This window comes from Anabrus simplex, chromosome 1 (genome assembly GCF_040414725.1).
Source record: "Anabrus simplex isolate iqAnaSimp1 chromosome 1, ASM4041472v1, whole genome shotgun sequence".
Lineage (NCBI taxonomy): Eukaryota > Metazoa > Arthropoda > Insecta > Orthoptera > Tettigoniidae > Anabrus > Anabrus simplex.
This window is the reverse complement of record NC_090265.1, coordinates 653,639,048-653,658,452: the sequence shown is the minus strand read 5'-3', so window position 1 is coordinate 653,658,452 and position 19,405 is coordinate 653,639,048. Positions and strand designations below refer to the sequence as shown.

Here is a 19,405-nt window from a genome sequence, read left to right as displayed (position 1 = left end):
GTCGTGTCTTATTTGTAGTGAGAATTTGCTTCACTTCGTTCACGAGGTGACCTCGGAAACTATCTAAAACAAGCAGAGCTGGTTGTTTTAGTAGTGCACCAGGTCTTCTATTCCACACAGTTTTAACCCAGTCCAGCATGAGTTCTACGTCCATCCAACCCTTTGGTTGCACTCGTACATGAATTCCACGGGGAAACTGTATATTCTTAGGCATCGTTTTCCTCTTGAAAATGATGTAAGGCGGCAACTTTCTCCCGTCAGCTGTAATGGCTAGCATTGCCGTGCATCGCAACTTCTCACTACCGCTGGTTTTCATTAATACACTCCGTGATCCTTTTAGCGCAATAGTGCTGTTGCGAGGCATATCAAAAAAGATTGGAGTCCGATCGGCATTACCGATTTGAGAAAGCAAGTACGAAGTTTCCTTGCGCAAACGTATGACAAATCGGTGAAAATTTACAATCTTGTCCGTGTAATCAGCAGGCAACTTTTGGCTTAGTGTTGTTCTCCTTCGCACTGACAGATTGTGTCGTCGCATGAACCCCTTAATCCACCGACGAGTCGCTTTAAATTGAGTTACCGGTATGTTGTGTTTGCGCGCTACCTCCTGTCCCTTAATTTGTAACATTTCATATGATACACTGCAGCCATTGTTACGTATTTCACTGACGTACCTAAACACTTCTTCGTCAATTATAGGAAACTTCCCTGTTTTAGGACCTCTAAACGCGCGTCTAGAAGGGTTTGTGCTTTTTAGCTTGTTTTTTTACTTTCCGCCAGTCACGCACCAACTTTTCACTCACAGAAAATTTTCTTTCTGCAGCTCTGTTCCCGTGCTGTTCAGCGAAGGCAATTACGCTTAGCTTGAAGCCCGCAGAATAGTTTCTATATTTACCCATAATCGCTTATAAATGCTTCACACGTTAATGTTTTGCGATATACATGACTTTCCATAATTGTTCACTATTAAAACAAATTATTTCTGCAAACACCCAAAACACAAATTAAAAACTTAAATTCTCACGCACACATGTCTACAGTAATCACGTAAATCTGAAACAAATAAATGCATCTGTGATCTGTCCATTCCAGAGCAGCCAATACTGTTAGGCAGCAAGGAAGCATGCAACAATTTATCAGTTTAGCTCGTTGGTTGCGACACACTACTGCGCTTGCGCAAAGCTCGCAAACCGGAGCTCTAGCTAGCGCGGTGTAGATCTACTGTATAGTTGACTGTATTCCGAGACGTCAGTAACAAACATTCATTTTTTTCAATTTCTTTTAAACATACGGTAATTAGGTTAATATTTCTTCCCAGTTATTGATGATTTTACATTACATTACTGACGAGTTTATAAAATAAAACTTTAATAGCATTGGATAATAATCTTGACTGCTTGGATAAAAGTTTTCATCCCATGCCCGGACACTTATGACGTAGTAGTAAGATAATAGTCTAGTGATGACAACTGAGACATCGTAAATAATTCGGCTGAATAATTCCGTGGAAATCTGCGTTATCGTCTTGGATTTCACTTCGTGCGCAATAACACAGGAGCCGGCCCCATGGTGTAGGGGTAGCGTGCTTGCCTCTTACACGGAGGCCTCGGGTTCAATTCACGGCCGGGTCAGGGAATTTTACCTGTATCTGAGGGCTGGTTCGAGGTCCATTCAACCTACCTAGCCGGTATTTCCTGGCGACGTTGCCGATAAGCGATAACTTACAGCCTTACGTATTTCAAATGGGAACTCATAATATGTAGGTGGTGAATAAATAGTACACTGTCTCGCGACCACGTTGTCAAACTGCCGATAGTCTACCGGTAAGCCATGCGTCGTACATATACCGGTATTATTTATTTATACGTTGTGCAACATGTCGCAAACGTGACTGTGTTGCCAAATTGCCCATAAACCATACACGTATTTAAATTGCGCATTCATGTGCAACTTACGTTGCAGTTCCATTTACCTTTTAACCAGATTAGTGAACAAAATTTGGACGTGCGACGATTATGTAATTAAAGGTTTAAAGTCCAATTTTTGTATTGAAAATAAAGGATGCGACGATTACGTGGTGGCGACGATTATGCCATGAAATACGGTAATAACTTCAAAGTTTATAACTGCACACTAAAACTTACAGTAAAATGAGTAACTACAAGAATACAAAAGAACTATGATTTCACTAGAACTTTGTAACTCTGAAGCACGCTGTAGGCACAACAAAGTCAAAGTTCGAAAAGATACCCGTGCACGTTCCAGAAGTCTCATTCTATCGTGACGCGGGGAATTTTTAATTTAAATTAAGCCGTAAAATATTATAATTAACAAACTAAAAGAATTTTGAATTAAAAGTCAGAATTTCGATAATGGGACAGACGTTGTTCTTCGAATTACGAATTATCCATATTTCGAATTAAACAATTTAAACAACATGCAAAACCATACGTCATGTTTCCAGGAATGAGAGATTCTTCGAATCAGGCAGCATTTTGAATTAACCAATTTCGAATTATCGAGGTTCTACTGTAATATTAATACATATTTAAGTCATAAGGTGCTCCAAATTAAAATGTAAATACTGTAAAATTGTTTATGTAAATAATAAATCTTCATTATTGTCAGCATAACTGCATCACATCCGAGTTTAAATGTTTAGCTTGACTATCATGTAATGTGCGCGAGTGATGTATGATTTAGCGTGAAATCACATGCGAGTTCGATTCCGCATGACATCACAAACCCGTACGGCACTCCACAGCAACCAAATGGTAAGCCCCAGTGTTACATGATTATGAACTAGCAGTAGAACACTAGAAGTACAAAATATATTTGTCTTCTTCATGAAAATAACACTGAAATAGCATCATTTTGCAATTAATGTTTACCTGTCTGATATTACTGTTAATGCCCTGAAGGGAATACAATGAAAGGTTGTCATATTAATTTTGTACGTAGTATTCCTCGCCAGTTTCCTCATTACTGCCACCCGGCTGACGAAAATTTCTGGGGAGAATACTGCAGGGTAAGTTGCACCTTCAGGGAGCAAGCCATTAGCCTCAGTATTGTTTAGTTTTGCTTACTGGTTAGCAGCAAGATTGCTTGATAACATAGTGAGCCTGTTTGTGCTTGCATTTCACATTCCTTTCAGAAGTTAGAAATATATTTTTTGCTGAGTGGTACAGTGAAGGATGGTGAATATTTGTTGCTTGATAGCCTATATCTGGATTAGGAACATAATCGTGTTAAGTTGAGTAGCTTGGTGCGTATTTGTCTTATGATAACCTAGTTACGGATACAGAAAAATGTTGTAAAATTCCTTACTGATGAAGACAAAATTAAAATCTATCAGAAAGTGAACTGGCATCCACATCTTTAAGCGCGCAGAGGTGGTGCAAATGTTGAAACTTGCACATTCAAATTGACTCGATGACTTGAGTTTGCATAAAATCAGCTTCATGGTCCGTATCGCACTTCAATAGATTCACAATTAAGTATTTATTTATTATCCACCTAGTCGATACAATGATTGCTTAAGGCAATTTTTAATGGTCAAAAGTGGTACATGTTTCGTATATTATCAACATCTTCAGCCACATAACACTGTTTAGATGAAAAATATATAAAAATTGACAAAGTAATGCTTCCTCTAAAGCTTCCTCTAAAGCATTACTTTTGTCAATTTTTATATATTTTTCATCTAAACAGTGTTATGTGGCTGAAGATGTTGATAATATACGAAACATGTACCACTTTTGACCATTAAAAATTGCCTTAAGCAATCATTGTATCGACTAGGTGGAAAATAAATAAATACTTAATTGTGACTTGAGTTTGGTCGAAATTTTGTCGGATTCAAAATAGCAGCCGAAGTCATTCCTCGTAGTCGCACATGGTCAAGTGTAACCTCCAATTCGTTGTTTATGAGTGTGACCAGAAAATAATGTTAAATAACCCACTGGTCTGAAATAAAAAGCTTCTACTAACATTTGTTTTAGAAAGAATTGTGATCTACAATGGTACTTTATATTTTCATGGTCGCCATGCAATGTTTTCATGTTTGTTGTCTGGTGTTTTTCACACCTTTCAGTGCACTGTACTTTATCACCCCCAGTGGTAAAGGTTTTCATATTTGTTCTCTCGTGTTTTTCTCATTTTTTAATACTTTCCTCTGTCCGGCTCCATGGCTAAATGGTTAGTATGCTGGCCTTTGGTCACAGGGGTCCCTGGTTCGATTCTCGGCAGGGTCGGGAATTTTAACCATAATTAATTTCACTGGCATGCTAGCTGGCTGTATGCGTCGTCTTCATCATAATTTCATCCTCGTCAAGACATGCAGGTCGCCTACAAACGTCAAATTAGAAGACCTGCATCTGGCGAGCCAAACTTCACTCCCGGCATTAAAAGCCGTACGCCATTTCCATTTCAATACTTTCCTCTCATCTTTAGAAATGGTAGATTTAGTTTTCACTGAAGCCCTATCTGCAGATACAGTACATGACTTAAAATGCCGTCATATCAGAATAAAATTTATCTACTATTTCCATATACCTGTTCGACAGTTTTTATTCTTATATGGTTGAAACTGGTTAGGATGTCCCTCTTTAGCACATTTCCCTGGTTATCGTGTCATTATTCCTAAGTCCCAGTTCATGTCCTATTAAATATATGCTAAAGAAACCTGGATAGCACATTTATGTTGCACTTTAGTACCTTCATAACTCCCACCATAAGGAATTTAAATTAGCGTTCCAGGCCACAGCTGGCATGCATAAGGATTTGGCAGAGAACTTAATTTTACGGCGGCAGACTACCCGCACAACATAGCGCACTAGCTTGTTGGCCTACAGCTAGTTGCCTTGGTTACAGGTAGCGTCAGTCCCAAGCCAGTCTTTGCTTTGGTTGTTTGGATAGCGCAACAGTACCTCGTCTGAGTGTTGTTTCTTAATCTTGGTGCTTAATTTTCATTTGTAAGTGAATAGTGTAATATATTACATTAGGCCTACTGTACGTACGTATACAGCTGATGTGTAGCGCTTATCTTTAGGTTGAATTAGGCCTATTGTACCTAAATATAGGACTAGTGGTTTGCAAGATATTAACTTATGGAGAAGAAGAAAGCTAGACAGTTTACCGACGAGGAAAAATTAAAGTTTATCGAGAAAGTGGATGCTAATCCACACGTGAAACGTGTGCAAATTGCCCGGATGTTGGACATTCCTACGACAACTTTAAATACGATGGTAAGCAACCGCAAGAAGATTGAGGATGCTTGTCTGGCAGGAAGAAGCAGCCAAATGAAGTGTGTCCGTAAAAGCCAGTTTCCAGCTTTAGAAGACGTTCTGGTGAACTGGTTCAAACAAGCTCGGGCTTCGAATATTCCTATTGATGGAACATTGATTCAGGCCAAAGCATCACATTTAGCTGCCAAAATGGGATTCCGTAATTTCAAGGCGTCTATTGGATGGCTTGAAGGTTTTAAAACAAGGAATAAACTTTCATATAAATCCGTCCGTGGCGAGGCTGCCAGTGTCAATATCGATACTGTTCAGACTTGGAGAGATATGACACTGCCGGAAATCTCAAAGGACTATAGCCCTGATGATGTTTTCAATGCAGATGAAGCTGGGCTATTTTTCCAGCTTCTTCCTGATAAAATGTATGCGTTCAAGGGTGAGAAATACTATGGAGGTAAACTCGGTAAAGGGAGACTGGCAGTGCTATTATGCTGCAGTGAGAGTGGTACGGAGAAATTGACGCCGCTTGTAATAGGGAAGTGGAACAATCCATGCAGTTTAAGAATGTGCGTACCTTTCCATGCCAGTACACAGCGAATACCAATGCTTGGATGACATCATCGATTTTTGAGAACTTCTTGCTTGATGCCACAATGGGAGTGCGGCAGAGGTTGAGATATGTACGTGTAGTGTTTCTTCCTGCGAACTGTACAAGCCATCTCTAAACACTGGACCAGGGCATCATCCGGTTTGTGAAACAGAAATATAGAAAGATTCTCGTGCAGAAGAGATTGGCATTCCTGGAAACAGCTTCACGTAAAATCACAATTCTGGATGCTATGCATGTCTGGACATCAGTAAACGAGGTCACAGTTTGCAATTGTTTCCGCAAAGTGGGCTTCGTTCATTCGGCAACTGAAGACGTTTTAATGGAAATAATGGAAAGCACTGATGATCAAGTTGAAGAATGTGACTAGCTTGGGATAGATAAAGAAGACATGAATTTTGCTGCGTATGTTGAATGTGATGACAACGTTAGCACCTGTGAAGTGCAGACGGTAGACGAAATTCATGAATAGCTGATGATTGACAAAGACAGTAACGAGCAAGAACCCGAGGATGAAAATGAAACCGAGGAGATCTGCGCAGCTGTACCTACGCATTCAGCAGGGTAAAAGCTATGAACATAGTGCGGCATTATGTATCAAGTTTTTTTTGCTAATGGCTTTACGTCGCACCGACAGAGATAGGTCTTATGGCGACGATGGGATAGGAAAGGCCTAGGAGTTGGAAGGAAGCGGCCGTGGCCTGAATTAAGGTACAGCCCCAGCATTTGCCTGGTGTGAAAATGGGAAACCACGGAAAACCATCTTCAGAGCTGCCGACAGTGGGATTCAAACCCACTATCTCCCAGATGCAAGCTCACAGCCGTGCGCCCCTAACCGCATGGCCAACTCGCCCGGTGTATCAAGTTTTGCCATGGATGACAGTGTAATGGATTGCGTTACCAAACTCGATACTTTGTATGTAATTTGGAATGAAAGAAGAAGCAGTCTACATTAGATATGTTTCTTACACGCAAGTGATGATATCTGTTTTTTACCCACAAGTGATGACATGTAAGTTATTCTGTGTATTTTTAAACATGTGAATCAAATTCTTGACAATTTTTGTACATTTTAAATTTTGGACGCAAATACGATCGTATAGTTCGCATTTCTAAGAACTTTTTTCCTTGATGTTTTACTATGTTGGTGTTCTTTAAATGTATTATTTCTTTATTCATTTCATTAATTATAATTGTAAACACTTGTTTCTTTGTCTTTATCATAATTATTTTTATGTTCAAACCTTACTTTTAAGTTTAATAGCGTAATTTTTTTTAGCACGTTTCCTTTTTATGGCGTTTTATTTCCTCGGTCCCCACAGAAACGTCCTAACCAGTTTTGACTGTATTCTGTAGTAGGTTTTCTTGCAGTTCGTCGTCTTGCTTATCACGTTCTTTTTCCTTATCCCCTGCAGAAACATCTTAACGAGGGTTTACTGTATTCTGTTATATATTAATGAATCAAAGATTGTGACCAACTCATGAATTAAAGTTTGCAGGTTTGATCTTGGTCAGGGTACACAATTTTTGAAAGGTGAGCAAAAATCTCTGCACTCCATCTCATAAACATTAGCATGTTAAAGACCTCTGGAGGTGCCTCTACCTGATAAAATTAACTCAGTCCCAAGACCCATCCAGTAGAATTCTGCTTGCCGCTAGATAGCAGTGAAGCGAAGATAGAGCAATCAGCAACCTCACAAAACACATCACCATGGAAGAAGTAGAAGAAACCATTATTAAGACCAAGAACAGCAAGGCAGCAAGGCTCGATTATATGATAGTGGAACAAATTAAACACTTCGGCATTAGGGAGAACAACTGCCTGTAGAGTAAACAGATATCCAGGCCCAGACATGGACCCATCAGGTCCCAAAAGCTATAGGTCAATATCACTGCTGTGTCACCTATATAAGATACACGACAGGATCCTCCTGAAGTGCTTGACACCTAAAGTAGAACACCTTATACCTGACAAGCAGGCTTTACGTATGGTAAGAACTGCACAGCCAAAATACTACTTCTCACTCAGTACATAAAGGATAGGTTCAAGAAACATAAAATTGCTGATGTAGCTTTTGTTGATCTCACAGCAGCATATGAAACAGTTAACCACAGAACATTGTTAAAAGATCGCTGGGCTGAGTGGCTCAGACGGTTGAGACGCTGGCCTTCTGACCCTAACCTGATAGGTTCGATCCTGATTCAGTCCTGTGATATTTGAAGCCTCGTGTCAGTAGATTTACTGGCATGTAAAATAATTCCTGCAGGACAAATTCCGGCACCTCGGCATCTCCGAAAACCGTTGAAAGTAGTTAGTGGGACGTAAAAACAGTAACATTATTATTGTTAAAAGATCTCTGTCACAAGGAAAGTGCAAAGGAACAGACTAACTCAGGGTATTGTCCTTTCACCCGTCGTCTTTTAACATCTACACATACGCCTAACCTTCCCTCACCAGGAGCTTCATTTATACAGATGAACTGACTCTAGCTGTTAATTGAAAATTTTGAGACCATTGAAGCTTTGCTGACAAATGGACTTGATAAGCTGTAGTAATATTTCAGGAAGAACCAGTTACTACAAAACCCCAGCAAGACCCAGGTGTGTGCCTTTCACCTGCAAAAAATTGTATCCCTGTAATCCCTGCAATCAAATAATCCCTTACTCTAATTTTAGGAGGGGAAATTTTTAAAAACATTTTTGTATGTTTGTGTAACACTGTTAAATATGTATATTGAAAACTTTAAATACTGCATTATAATAAATGTTATAAAAATTTGAAGTAACCTGTTGCATCATAATCTTAGTATGTAGTCCAGGGACATTTCAAAATATACTGGCATTTGGTCTGCCTTACTAATTTGAGAGAGTAAATACAATTTTTTCTTGTAGACCCATAAACAACCTGTGAAAATTCACTGTTTGTTCTTCATAACTGGCTGGGAAGTGTACAATGTTAGTTTTCATGTGAAAACTGAACTTATTTCATTCAAAAACACGCACAAAATACACCCAGTAATTTATCTATCAACCAACATATTTCACTCATGTCTACACATCCACACTATCTTTTTGGACACACATTTGCACATCCTATTTCCCATTTCTGGAAACTTTAGTTGTTATCTGTGAAATGCCCACTGGTTACTGTTCGTCTCTTCAAGACAGTCATACATCATACCACAACTTTCATTCTCGTTACACTTTCTTCTCCCACCATCCTGAACAAATGCTACTACTTAAACCGGTGCCTCACAAATTATCTGAGATGTATGCAGCATTTGCCAACAGAGTGGGCAGAAAAATACTAACTTCCAGATTCCTGTATGCCAGGAGCACTGTACCAGCACCCCAATTTTTTTCCGGCAAACTATGCAGGGATTATTTGCGTATGTACAGTAATAGGCAACAGTAGGTTTGGGTGGGGGCTAAATCTGCAGAGGACTTAATGATAGCTTCTGAACAGTCTATACAGTGACTTGATGACTTAGATGTGATATTATGACTCGCCAGTGCTTTGCTGACTGTCAATTTGTGACATATTTGTAAATGCTCATCTATATATATATGTGGTGTCATAAGCTAAATAATCAATAAATGGCTGGAGCACTGTTTTTCTCCAAAGTATTTGAAAGATACCCTGGACCAGGCTCTAATATACAAAACGTACTGCATCTACACAGGACAAGTCTCGGACTGCAACATGTTTCGGAAGCTGAGCTCTAGTAAATGGGATGCACATCCAGTTACGCTGAGGACGTCAGCTCTTGTTCTTAGTTTCTCCACGGTGATATGTGTAAGCCCTATGTGGTTCAGCTCAGCCCACACAAAGCTCTCAATGAAACCTGCAGAGTGGTTATAGGGCACCTAAAAGCAACGCCCATTGAGAACTTCACTACCTGACTGGTATTGCTCCACCTGATATAATGCGAGAGGTTGCAGCAAAATACGAGAAAACGAAGGTTGACAACACTGAGATCAGCCCATTGTTTGGACATCGGCCTCCACCTAAGAGACTGAAGGCGAGGAAGAATAATTGACCAGCTTCAACTGTCAGAATTTGTGGCGAGCAGGAACATGCATACCTCTATGAGTGGATGTTGCTTTCTGAATCTCTACCTCCTGGAAAGCAGCTGAACTGGATAACGTGGAGATAGTTCAACTGTTTAAAGGCATGGCATTAGAAGATCCAGAGACAGTTTCAAGACGAGGGGTATTTTCGGAACGAAGGACAAAGTCTATGAGTGTGGGGAACTACAAAGTATCCTGCATATGGATATATGAATGTATGTATGTCGGCTCTGTACTGCCAACTTCATACTTCAAAATTACACTCTAGCCAATGAAAAAGGAATTATCTTATTTGCTTCTGGGCACACACCGTATGATCATTGACTGGGTGTTCTTTAGATTTGTCATTACAAAGTGAACTGGCGATGTGGGCCGTGTAGCTGTAAGCTCCCATTTGGGAGATGGTGGGTTCAAACCCCACAGTTGGTAGCCCTGAAGGTAATTTTCTGAGGTTTCCCATTTTCACACATTTTAAATTAAGGCCATAGCTGCTTTTTTCAGTCTAACCCATTGTCATCAAAAAGTGTGATATTAACCAGCTCCCAGAATAATTAAAAAAAAAACTGTAACAAAAGGCTTCATTTTTATCATTTCATACCACATTGCAGCATAAATGCAGAGTAAGATATTCTCTTGTGTTTTTCCTTCTTGGGTCATCATCCTTCGTTGCAACAGTTTTTTCCAACTACAGATGTTAGTAGAAATTTGATTCACCAGCATTGTGCGCATATCTTAGTTTGTATTTTGGAGAATATGTTACCATTCATTTTACAGGTGATAGAAGACAGAAAAAATACAATGGCAGGCACAAGACAGGAATCCTGTGGGTTATGGAAAGGGAATAGACTAACTGCTAAAATGAAGACATTTCATCTGACAGTGCAATTGCTGCTTTACATGGCCTTTTACGCCTCTCCGCTGGGCTGAGTGGCTCAGTCGGCTGAGGCGCTGGCCTTCTGACCCAACTTGGCAAGTTCGATTCTGGCTCAGTCTGGTGGTATTTGAAGGTGCTCAAATACGTCAGCCTTGTGTCGGTACATTTAATGGCACGTAAGAGAACTCCTGCGGGACTAAATTCCGGCACCTCGGTGTCTCCGAAAACCATAAACGTAGTTAGTGGGACATAAAGCAAACAACATTATTTAACCCTCTCCCTAGGATCTTTGAGGCTACTCAAATGAAACTTTCCAGACCTTTTTTTACATTTCCGAGCTGTAGAACCAATATTCAGTTACAAATATAAAACTACTACTCTTATGTACCTGTAATTGTTACGAGGAACGAATCTAACTTTGTGGCAAAGGAAAAATAAAATTTCACTAATAAAAATTGGGCAGATTAATTCTGACAGATTAAAATAATTTGGAAAATTTGAATAGCAGGAGACGTAACTTATAGGTCAAATATAACAGTTTTGTTTTTATTTCTAAGGACATATTTACTTTTGAAAAGTTTATTTTTTACTATAATACAAATTACGTACTTGTAGGTTCCCATTTTTGATCCTCTTTATTTTGTCACGTACTGCTTTGTATTATCTGCCAAAAGTTTTAAAAAGTCCTCTCCAAAATACAATGAAAACTAGTTGAATACTCTTGATCCTACCAGTAAGTTGTGGAAAACACCTTGATATTCAGTGAAGGGATCGGGTTTGATATAATCCAAATTATTAGACCATTGTACAGGCGTAGGCCTAATTCGTCGAGATATCTTCGCCGGCGGAAGTCCATCATCTTTCTGCACTCAACACTCATCTTCAAATCCGTAGATTTCTGTTTCAAAATCACTACCACCACTGGTGTAGCTATCACTTTCATTGATATAACCTCCTAAATCAACAATTCGTCCTGCAAGTACGGTATTTCCTCATCGGTAACACAACTCACCGTACCACCATTTCTGTTTACATTGAGTGCGACCTTGGCCGCGATACGTGCGTCACATATTTCCAAAGGCATTTGAACTACTATCCAAAGATTACTAAACATTATGATACAAAACAATCTTTTCTAAACACTCCATGCTAAGAGTGCCACTAGAACTTTAAAATTCGCCAAGAGATGGCAGAGGTATACGCTCCTAAAACACAGGTACGATCTAGTTCGATATATGACAGATTGTGATTCTTTTTTTTTGCTACGACTTAGTATTACAAGCAATAAACTTCATTCCAACTTAGTACGATATATTAGGGAGCGGGTTAAGGAATAATTCATTTCTGCTTTCCAGTTTTACCAGAGGAGTCTTGATATGCAAAGAGTAGGTTAAGAGGAATGCTAGAGAAACAGAGGAACATATCATTGTTGTTTTGATTTGTTTTTTCAAACACACTCACACATTTGCCAAATATTGTCTTGTGACCACTGTAGAAGAGTTTGTAATCTTCTTCCTAATATCCTTTGCTAACAAATAATATGTGGATCCTCAACTGGCTGGTCATTGAGTTCATTCTTGTTTATGTTCTTATCCTTGTTCTGAGCTTTCTATAAGCTATATAGAAATGGCTCATTTTGATGTGGTGAATTTGAATACTCATTGGTTAAAACTTAGAGAGCAAATGCTGGGGCTGTACCTTAATTAAGGCCACGGCCGCTTCCTTCCAACTCCTAGGCCTTTCCTATCCCGTCGTCGCCATAAGACCTATCTGTGTCGGTGCGACGTAAAGCCCCTAGCAAAAAAAAAAAAAACTTAGAGAAGGCATCTGCTCCTATCATGTCATCCTGGAGATGAACTTGTGTTGGTGAATGCAGAAGCTGGAAATTGCACCACTTTTCACAATTAAAACCTGGAAAATAGCCATCATTTTCAGGAAAAGCAGTACTATGCAGTTGCTGAGGCTTTTGTTTCTATTACTAGCTGAATATATCATGGAGAGCAAATTGTTGAATTCAGTAGTAAAAATGTTGCCTTCTGAAATAAGAAGAGGTAAAATACAATTTTACTGAAATAGACAAGGGTGGTAGGGTACTTATTTTCTTTAATCTATTTCAAAATAACTTAATTCTTTTTTTTTTTTGCAAGTTCATTGTTTGTTTGTTTTTTTCAGATAAGATTTCTTAATCCAATGATTTCAAGGAAACCTAAACTCCAGCGACAAAGAAAAATTTTCAAACAGCAAGTTAAAAATTTTCCTCGGGCAAACCAAATGAACATCAATGTTGCTACTTGGGGTCGTTTACTAAAACGATCATCGCCTTCTATCCAGAATACTCATCGAGGTTCATCGATTGATAGTCCACCTTCAAGTAAGTATATAGTAAATTTTACCTATTTTGTCATTTTAAACCTTAAATATTAATATTACGCACTATTAACCCATTCGCCATTGGCCATTTAAATCTTCCGCTGGCGCTAGTACATTACCCTATAGGCCTTGTTATTTCACTTTGCGGATTTAATTGGAAAACGATTCATATCTTCAGGTTTTTTAATGATATTTTTATGAAACTAAAACTACAATGATTGTGAATCTTTCTCCTGCATACTCGGAAATTTACAGGCTTATTGCGTCAATATTTGAGGTATAGTTTTCTGTCAAGTTTTGTTAAAAATGTTTCATTAGTTGCTAGAAAATTCCAATAGCAATTAAAAATCTTTGTTTGGACTGTACAATCTGTGCGGCCAGACATTTCTGCTTGCCTTATGAAAGAAATCAATATGTGACCCATTGAGCACAGAAGGGATCTAAAGTTGGCAATGGAAATTTTACAGCAGAGCTGAACCAAAATGTCTGTGGTGTAAAAATTGCATACCTGTGTTTTGACTTTTTGTGCTACCTATGGATCTTCTTAACAAATTATGTTACGCAGTAGTTTGAGTCTTCACCACTCATTGTCATGAAAACTTTGTTCACTTCATAAGAAAATTAGTCAACATGGTAATTTCATTTTTCTTAAAATACAGTTTACTTAATAGCAACAGTCAGTAATTAATATCTTCTGAAGTATTGCACTTAGAAGCATGCTTAGTATCTTATGCTAATTTTAGAACCATAATGAGAAAAATCTCAAAAATGAAAATCCAACTTTAGGTCCCTCTCCATGCAATGAGTGACATATAGTGTTTGTCAGCAACTCAATGAGATATGCTGGCTAGCTCTCACTGCAAATCACAAACTCAGGCAGATGCTGTTTGATGCATCTGCTTATCTTGTAATTAAGATGCACCTTTAAATAGCACATGAGATTACAAAAATAAACATACAGACCTATAAACAGCCCATGAGATAATACAAATAATATGCCGTGAATATTTAGGTCGGATCAGTATCACTCGTAACTATGGCTTCAACAACTCAAGGCGTGTCGAGTGGTTCACGATGTTTAGGAAGTGTTATTGGCGTATAAATTACGAAGGGCTTTGGTGAAGATGTACCAGACAATGACAGTGATATTGGTTTCAGCTTTGGTGATAATGATTTAGAAAAAAATATTGGAGAAACTGAACTGTTACTTCAAATAGCAAATGCGAAAGAGGAGAATATGTTCCTGCAGGGTCGAGAGAGGAGTCATATATATGGAGTGCGGAGAACAATGGCCCGAACATAAAACCTCATTATTACACTGATGGAATAGTGGGTGTTCAACCCTTTGCAGTCCAATTTTCTGTAACATGTTCCAGCAGTCTGGTCCAAATTCATTTTGCACATTTTTACCTAGTCAGATTAAACTCGAACTTTTATTAGTAACTATAATTATATTTAATGATTATTATATTCTATAAATATGAGTCTAGTGAGTTATTTAGAGTTGTACATAAAAGTCTAACATCTCATTTGCCAGATATGAAAGATGGTGTAAAGAATTTGGTTTTCGTGTACCTTTCTTCAGTGAAACTTTCACTAGGAAACTTTTTTTTTTTTTACAAATATTTTGGAGCCTCCACTCAAAATTAAGGTACCAGCCTTAGAACCAGAATTCAGGAAGTCAGTAATTTTCTAGAATATGTTGACAGTAAATGTAGCAAATATTTCATACCTGGGCCAAACTTGTCGGTTGACGAATCTGTTGTTGGTTTCAGGGGAAGAATATCCTTTATAACCTACAATCCCAAGAAACCAAGTGGGGGCTCCGTGTGCATGTTGTAGCGGACTCTCTTTGTGGATACATTGTATTCTTTGTTTCTTACCCCGGAAAATTGACAACATGCAATGCTGGAGTTCACTATACATTCATCTTCACTTGACAGTTCTCTAAACACTTCGTCCAATTGAAATAAATAATCGTCACTGCTGTCTAAATAAATGTGCATACGTATTTCTTCTTAATTCATATTTGTCGCTTTTATGTCGCAAATTCAACTGAGACAATTCTCATTCACAGTTAAACACGCCTAGTACAACACGTGCAGAACTACTGAAGGTAAACACAACTGACAGGTTGCGGCCGTGGGTAACCATGACAATACACAGCTACATATATCTCGTATTATTTCCATGGAGATAACAAAACAGCTTCCTTTGTGCACAAACATTTGCTCTAGAAACTCCAGGGATATCGGTCAACCTCAGTCAGGTTAAAGAACTTCAATAAATAACTTCTCAAGTAGAAAGACCAGGTACAATAAACCAAACGTCATCACGTAGTTGCTCTAGGGAGCCAGTGTTACCATATTTACTTGCGTATTAGACCCCCCTGGCTTTTCGAGGCGAAGAAAATGAAAAAAAAATCTTGCATATAAGACCCCCCAAAATAATTCGTCAGAGAAGAACGATTCCGCTTCGAAGCAGGTACAAGTCTTATTGCAGCTCTGATGACATCACACAAATTTGTGATGAGTTTCGTCCGTTCGACCTACGCAATGAAAACACGTCAAATCCATGCAGTACATCTGTGTTCCGTAGTTAAGAAATGTCCGCCTCCGTAGCGTAGGTCTACTGCAGCTCTGATGACGTCGCACCGATAGGTGAATAGGCCTAGCTAGCTTCTTGTCTGACCTGCGCATTGCATCCATGCATCGGTCATGCTATATGTCTGTGTTTTTTAGTTGATAATGTCCACCAGCGTAATGGTTAGCACAATTAGTTGCTGTTCTCGGGAGTCTGACTTCGATTCCCGATACCGTACTGCCAGAGATTCACAAATGGCAGGAAGGTTGATATGCAGTGAAAGCGGTACATGTAACTCCCCTCCACTCGGGGTGTGTCTAAAAAGAGCTGTACCTCCTCGGGATGAAGAAACGAGTTTACTTTAGTTGAGAAATATTCGCGCATTCGCAGTTATTGCTATTTGTACTGCAGGTGAGATCATTAACAAAGTGGTCATTTAATATCTCGTAACTCGGGCCAATATAAGTATATATTTGGAGAGAAGTAAGTTTAAAACATGATAAAAGCTATCCAATTAAAAGGATTGTTTTACTCGCCAACATACCTAACAAATAATAATAATAATAATAATAATAATAATAATAATTTTATGTCCCCACCGTTCAAAATCAGAACTAGTGTTCGACAGGGAGATGGACTATCCCCACCACTATTCAATTTAGTTTTGGAAAAAGTGATTCATGAATGGAGAAAAGAAACTAAAGGTATAAACATTGGCAGACTTCTTAAAGACAAAATTCACCTTGATTGCTTAGGTTTCGCAGATGACCTTGCAATCCTTTCGAACAACAGACAAGAAGCAATCCACTCCATAGAAAAATTGCATGAAATAGCCGCAAAAAACGGACTTCAAATTTCATTTGAAAAGACACAGTTTATGGAAGGATCTAAATCAAGATTCAACAATCAACCATTAATCACCAAATGTGTAATAATTTCCCAAGTAGACAAATTCAAGTATCTAGGTGAAATTATTCAGCCAGCAGGGTTAAATCAGGAAGCTAACAAATAAAGAACTGCTAAACTGCAAAGGACTTACAAAATCACATGGAACAGATACAACAAAAAATGTGTATCAAAAAATTCAAAATTACGACACTACAATACAGTCATCAAACCAGAGGCACTTTATGCATCTGAAACACTGATCATTGCGGCAGGTCACAAACGAAAAGCATTGAGAAACAAGAGAGGAAAATTCTCAGAAAAATCCTAGGACCAAAGTTCGAAAATGGAATTTGGATGAAAAAGAAACCACACGAAATTTTTCAATTCACAGAAAAAATCACAAATACCATCAGAAAGAGACGACTAAAATTCTACGGACACCTACACAGAATTATTATTAGCGTATGGTAACGTACACAAAACAATGCAAAGATTAAATATAAATGAACAGTAAGCACAAACCATTATATACATAATTATAAGATATACACATAACATTGAAAACAATCATGCAAGCAAAAGGGTTCAAAGATTTAGATCCAAATTCTCTAGCCATTGTATGGCCTCAGCAGAAGCCACCACAAAGTCCTGGCTAGATCCAGCGAATGCCCTTCCAATGCATTCGGTGACGATATGGTCGATAGTCTGTTTAACTGCCCCACAGTCACAGGCTAGGGAAGATCTCATACCCCATTTAAACATCATTGAACCACATCTCCCGTGATTAGTACGGACTCTGTTGAGGGCTACCCATGTCTTGCGGGGTAAATCAAAGCCAGCTGGAAGATTCTTATAATTGAACAATGCCCGCCATTGAGTCGGAGCTACGCTGTTCCACTCTTGTTGTCAATCTGCTTTTGGATTGAAATCCCTTCTAACAAGTTCCTGTGCTGTTTGAATAGGAGGAGATCTTGATTTGAGGCGGCTGAATCTGACGTTAGCATCTTCATGGATTGATAACAACAGACTGACAAAGAAAATTCTAAATCTAGCTCTAACCCTGAAAATCCGCAACAATTGCTTAGCAGAAATTCATGAAGATCTACAAGAAATGGGTATTGAGGACGAAACCATTCAAGATAGAATGAAATTTAGAAGCTTAGTATACAAACATAAATTTGCAGAGAAACCAACAAGAAAAAATACAGGCTGGACAGAAACGTGCAGAAAGGAACACAGTGAAAAAATGAAGAAGAGATATTGGGAAGAAAAGAAGAAGAAACAATGTGCAAAATAAGTTCAAACGCGCTCCACAGTTGGGCACAACGAATCAAAAAAATAAATAAATAAAACATAAAAAAATAGCCTTGTAAATCCCCTAAGAGGTGTGGTCATCTCACTACGAATTACAAAAGCAGACATCTGCAGTCTGGCTCATCTGTTTTATCTTGCAATAAAGATACAGACCTCTAGTTAGCACATGGGATTACACATAAAATATACTATGAATATTTAGATCATATCACTGGTAAGTATGGCTTCAACAAGTAGAGGCTTACTGAACAGTTTTCGACATGTTTATGGTGCGGACATTATGATGGACTTTGTTAAGGCTGTACTAGACAATGATCCTCCAGGAACATATTCATCTCCTTCACTTTCCCCACTTGCATTAACAGCTTCTCCAATATTGTGATAGCTGTTTACAACAGCTGGTCATTTTAGAGAGATTTAAATGTGGTGAAGAGAATGACAGTTAATTTCCATCTCCCTGTAGCATTTAGCCTGGCAGAACAGCACTATGTGCTACACCTCATCTATACAGTGGGTAAAAAAGAATCATTGAAGCTTTTGCCCTTTAGGCTAAATGATAGACATTTCATTTCCAAGAATCCATCCACAGGCAAGAAAAAATTTGCTAGCCGGTGTTATGAGAGACATAAAAACAATGTACATGCACTGCCTGTGGAAATATACAGTTGTGCTTCAACCCATTTCCAAGCATACTCAACATGTAAAGATAAGATACAAATACATATTGCTATTTCAGTCGTCGTCATCATTTTACAGTTCCAGTTTCCTGGGTACTGTTGGGGAGCCTCCTCCTGTCCTTTTTTTTTTTCACCGACACAGATAGGTCTTATGGCGACGATCCTCTTCCTGTCTTAGATGCATTCTGTTGTTAATGACATTCTCCGTTATCCTTTCTTGATCTGTAATGTTCTTCTTTACGATCTTCATCCAGTGGGTTCTTGGTCTTCCCACCATCCATTCTTCTGCTACATGTCTCTCCAAGTTAACATCAGCTGTCTTGTTGGCTCCAGCCTCATAGCATGCCCGAACCACCTCAGTCTGGTCATGCTGACATGATCTAACAATGATATCTCAATCCCAGCTTTCTTTCTAACGATATCATTCCTTAACTTGTCCAGTTTTTTTTTTAAATTGTAGACCTCAGGAACTTCATCTCAGATGCATGTAACCTTAACGAGTCCTTCTGCGTTAGGTTGCAGGTTTCAATACCATACGTTAAGATCGGTTTGGAGTACTGATTGAACATTACCAGTTTTGATTTTGTAGGTACTTTGTAATCCCAGAAGAGTGTTTGTACTTGTTGGTGAAAGTGAGAGCTCTTCTGCACTCTATTTGCCACCTACTTTGTGGCTAGTGTGTCTCAAGAAATTACACTGCCAAGGTACGTAAAGGTTTCCACACTTTCCAGTGTATGGTTTCCTAGCATGATGTTTGCTGGTTGTCCTCTGTTTGTTGCTA

At 38.7% G+C, this 19,405-nt stretch overlaps 1 protein-coding gene across 2 annotated transcripts in view; it reads left to right on the top strand.

The window, feature by feature from the left end:
• The window catches only part of Pkn (serine/threonine-protein kinase N), a 308,319-nt gene that overhangs the window by 174,871 nt on the left and 114,043 nt on the right, over positions 1-19,405 (top strand). For both annotated transcript variants that reach the window (XM_067135805.2, XM_067135804.2), the window contains one exon: positions 12,965-13,163. In XM_067135805.2, coding sequence (XP_066991906.2) covers positions 12,965-13,163 — 199 coding nt within the window. The remainder of the gene's footprint in view (positions 1-12,964; positions 13,164-19,405) is intronic.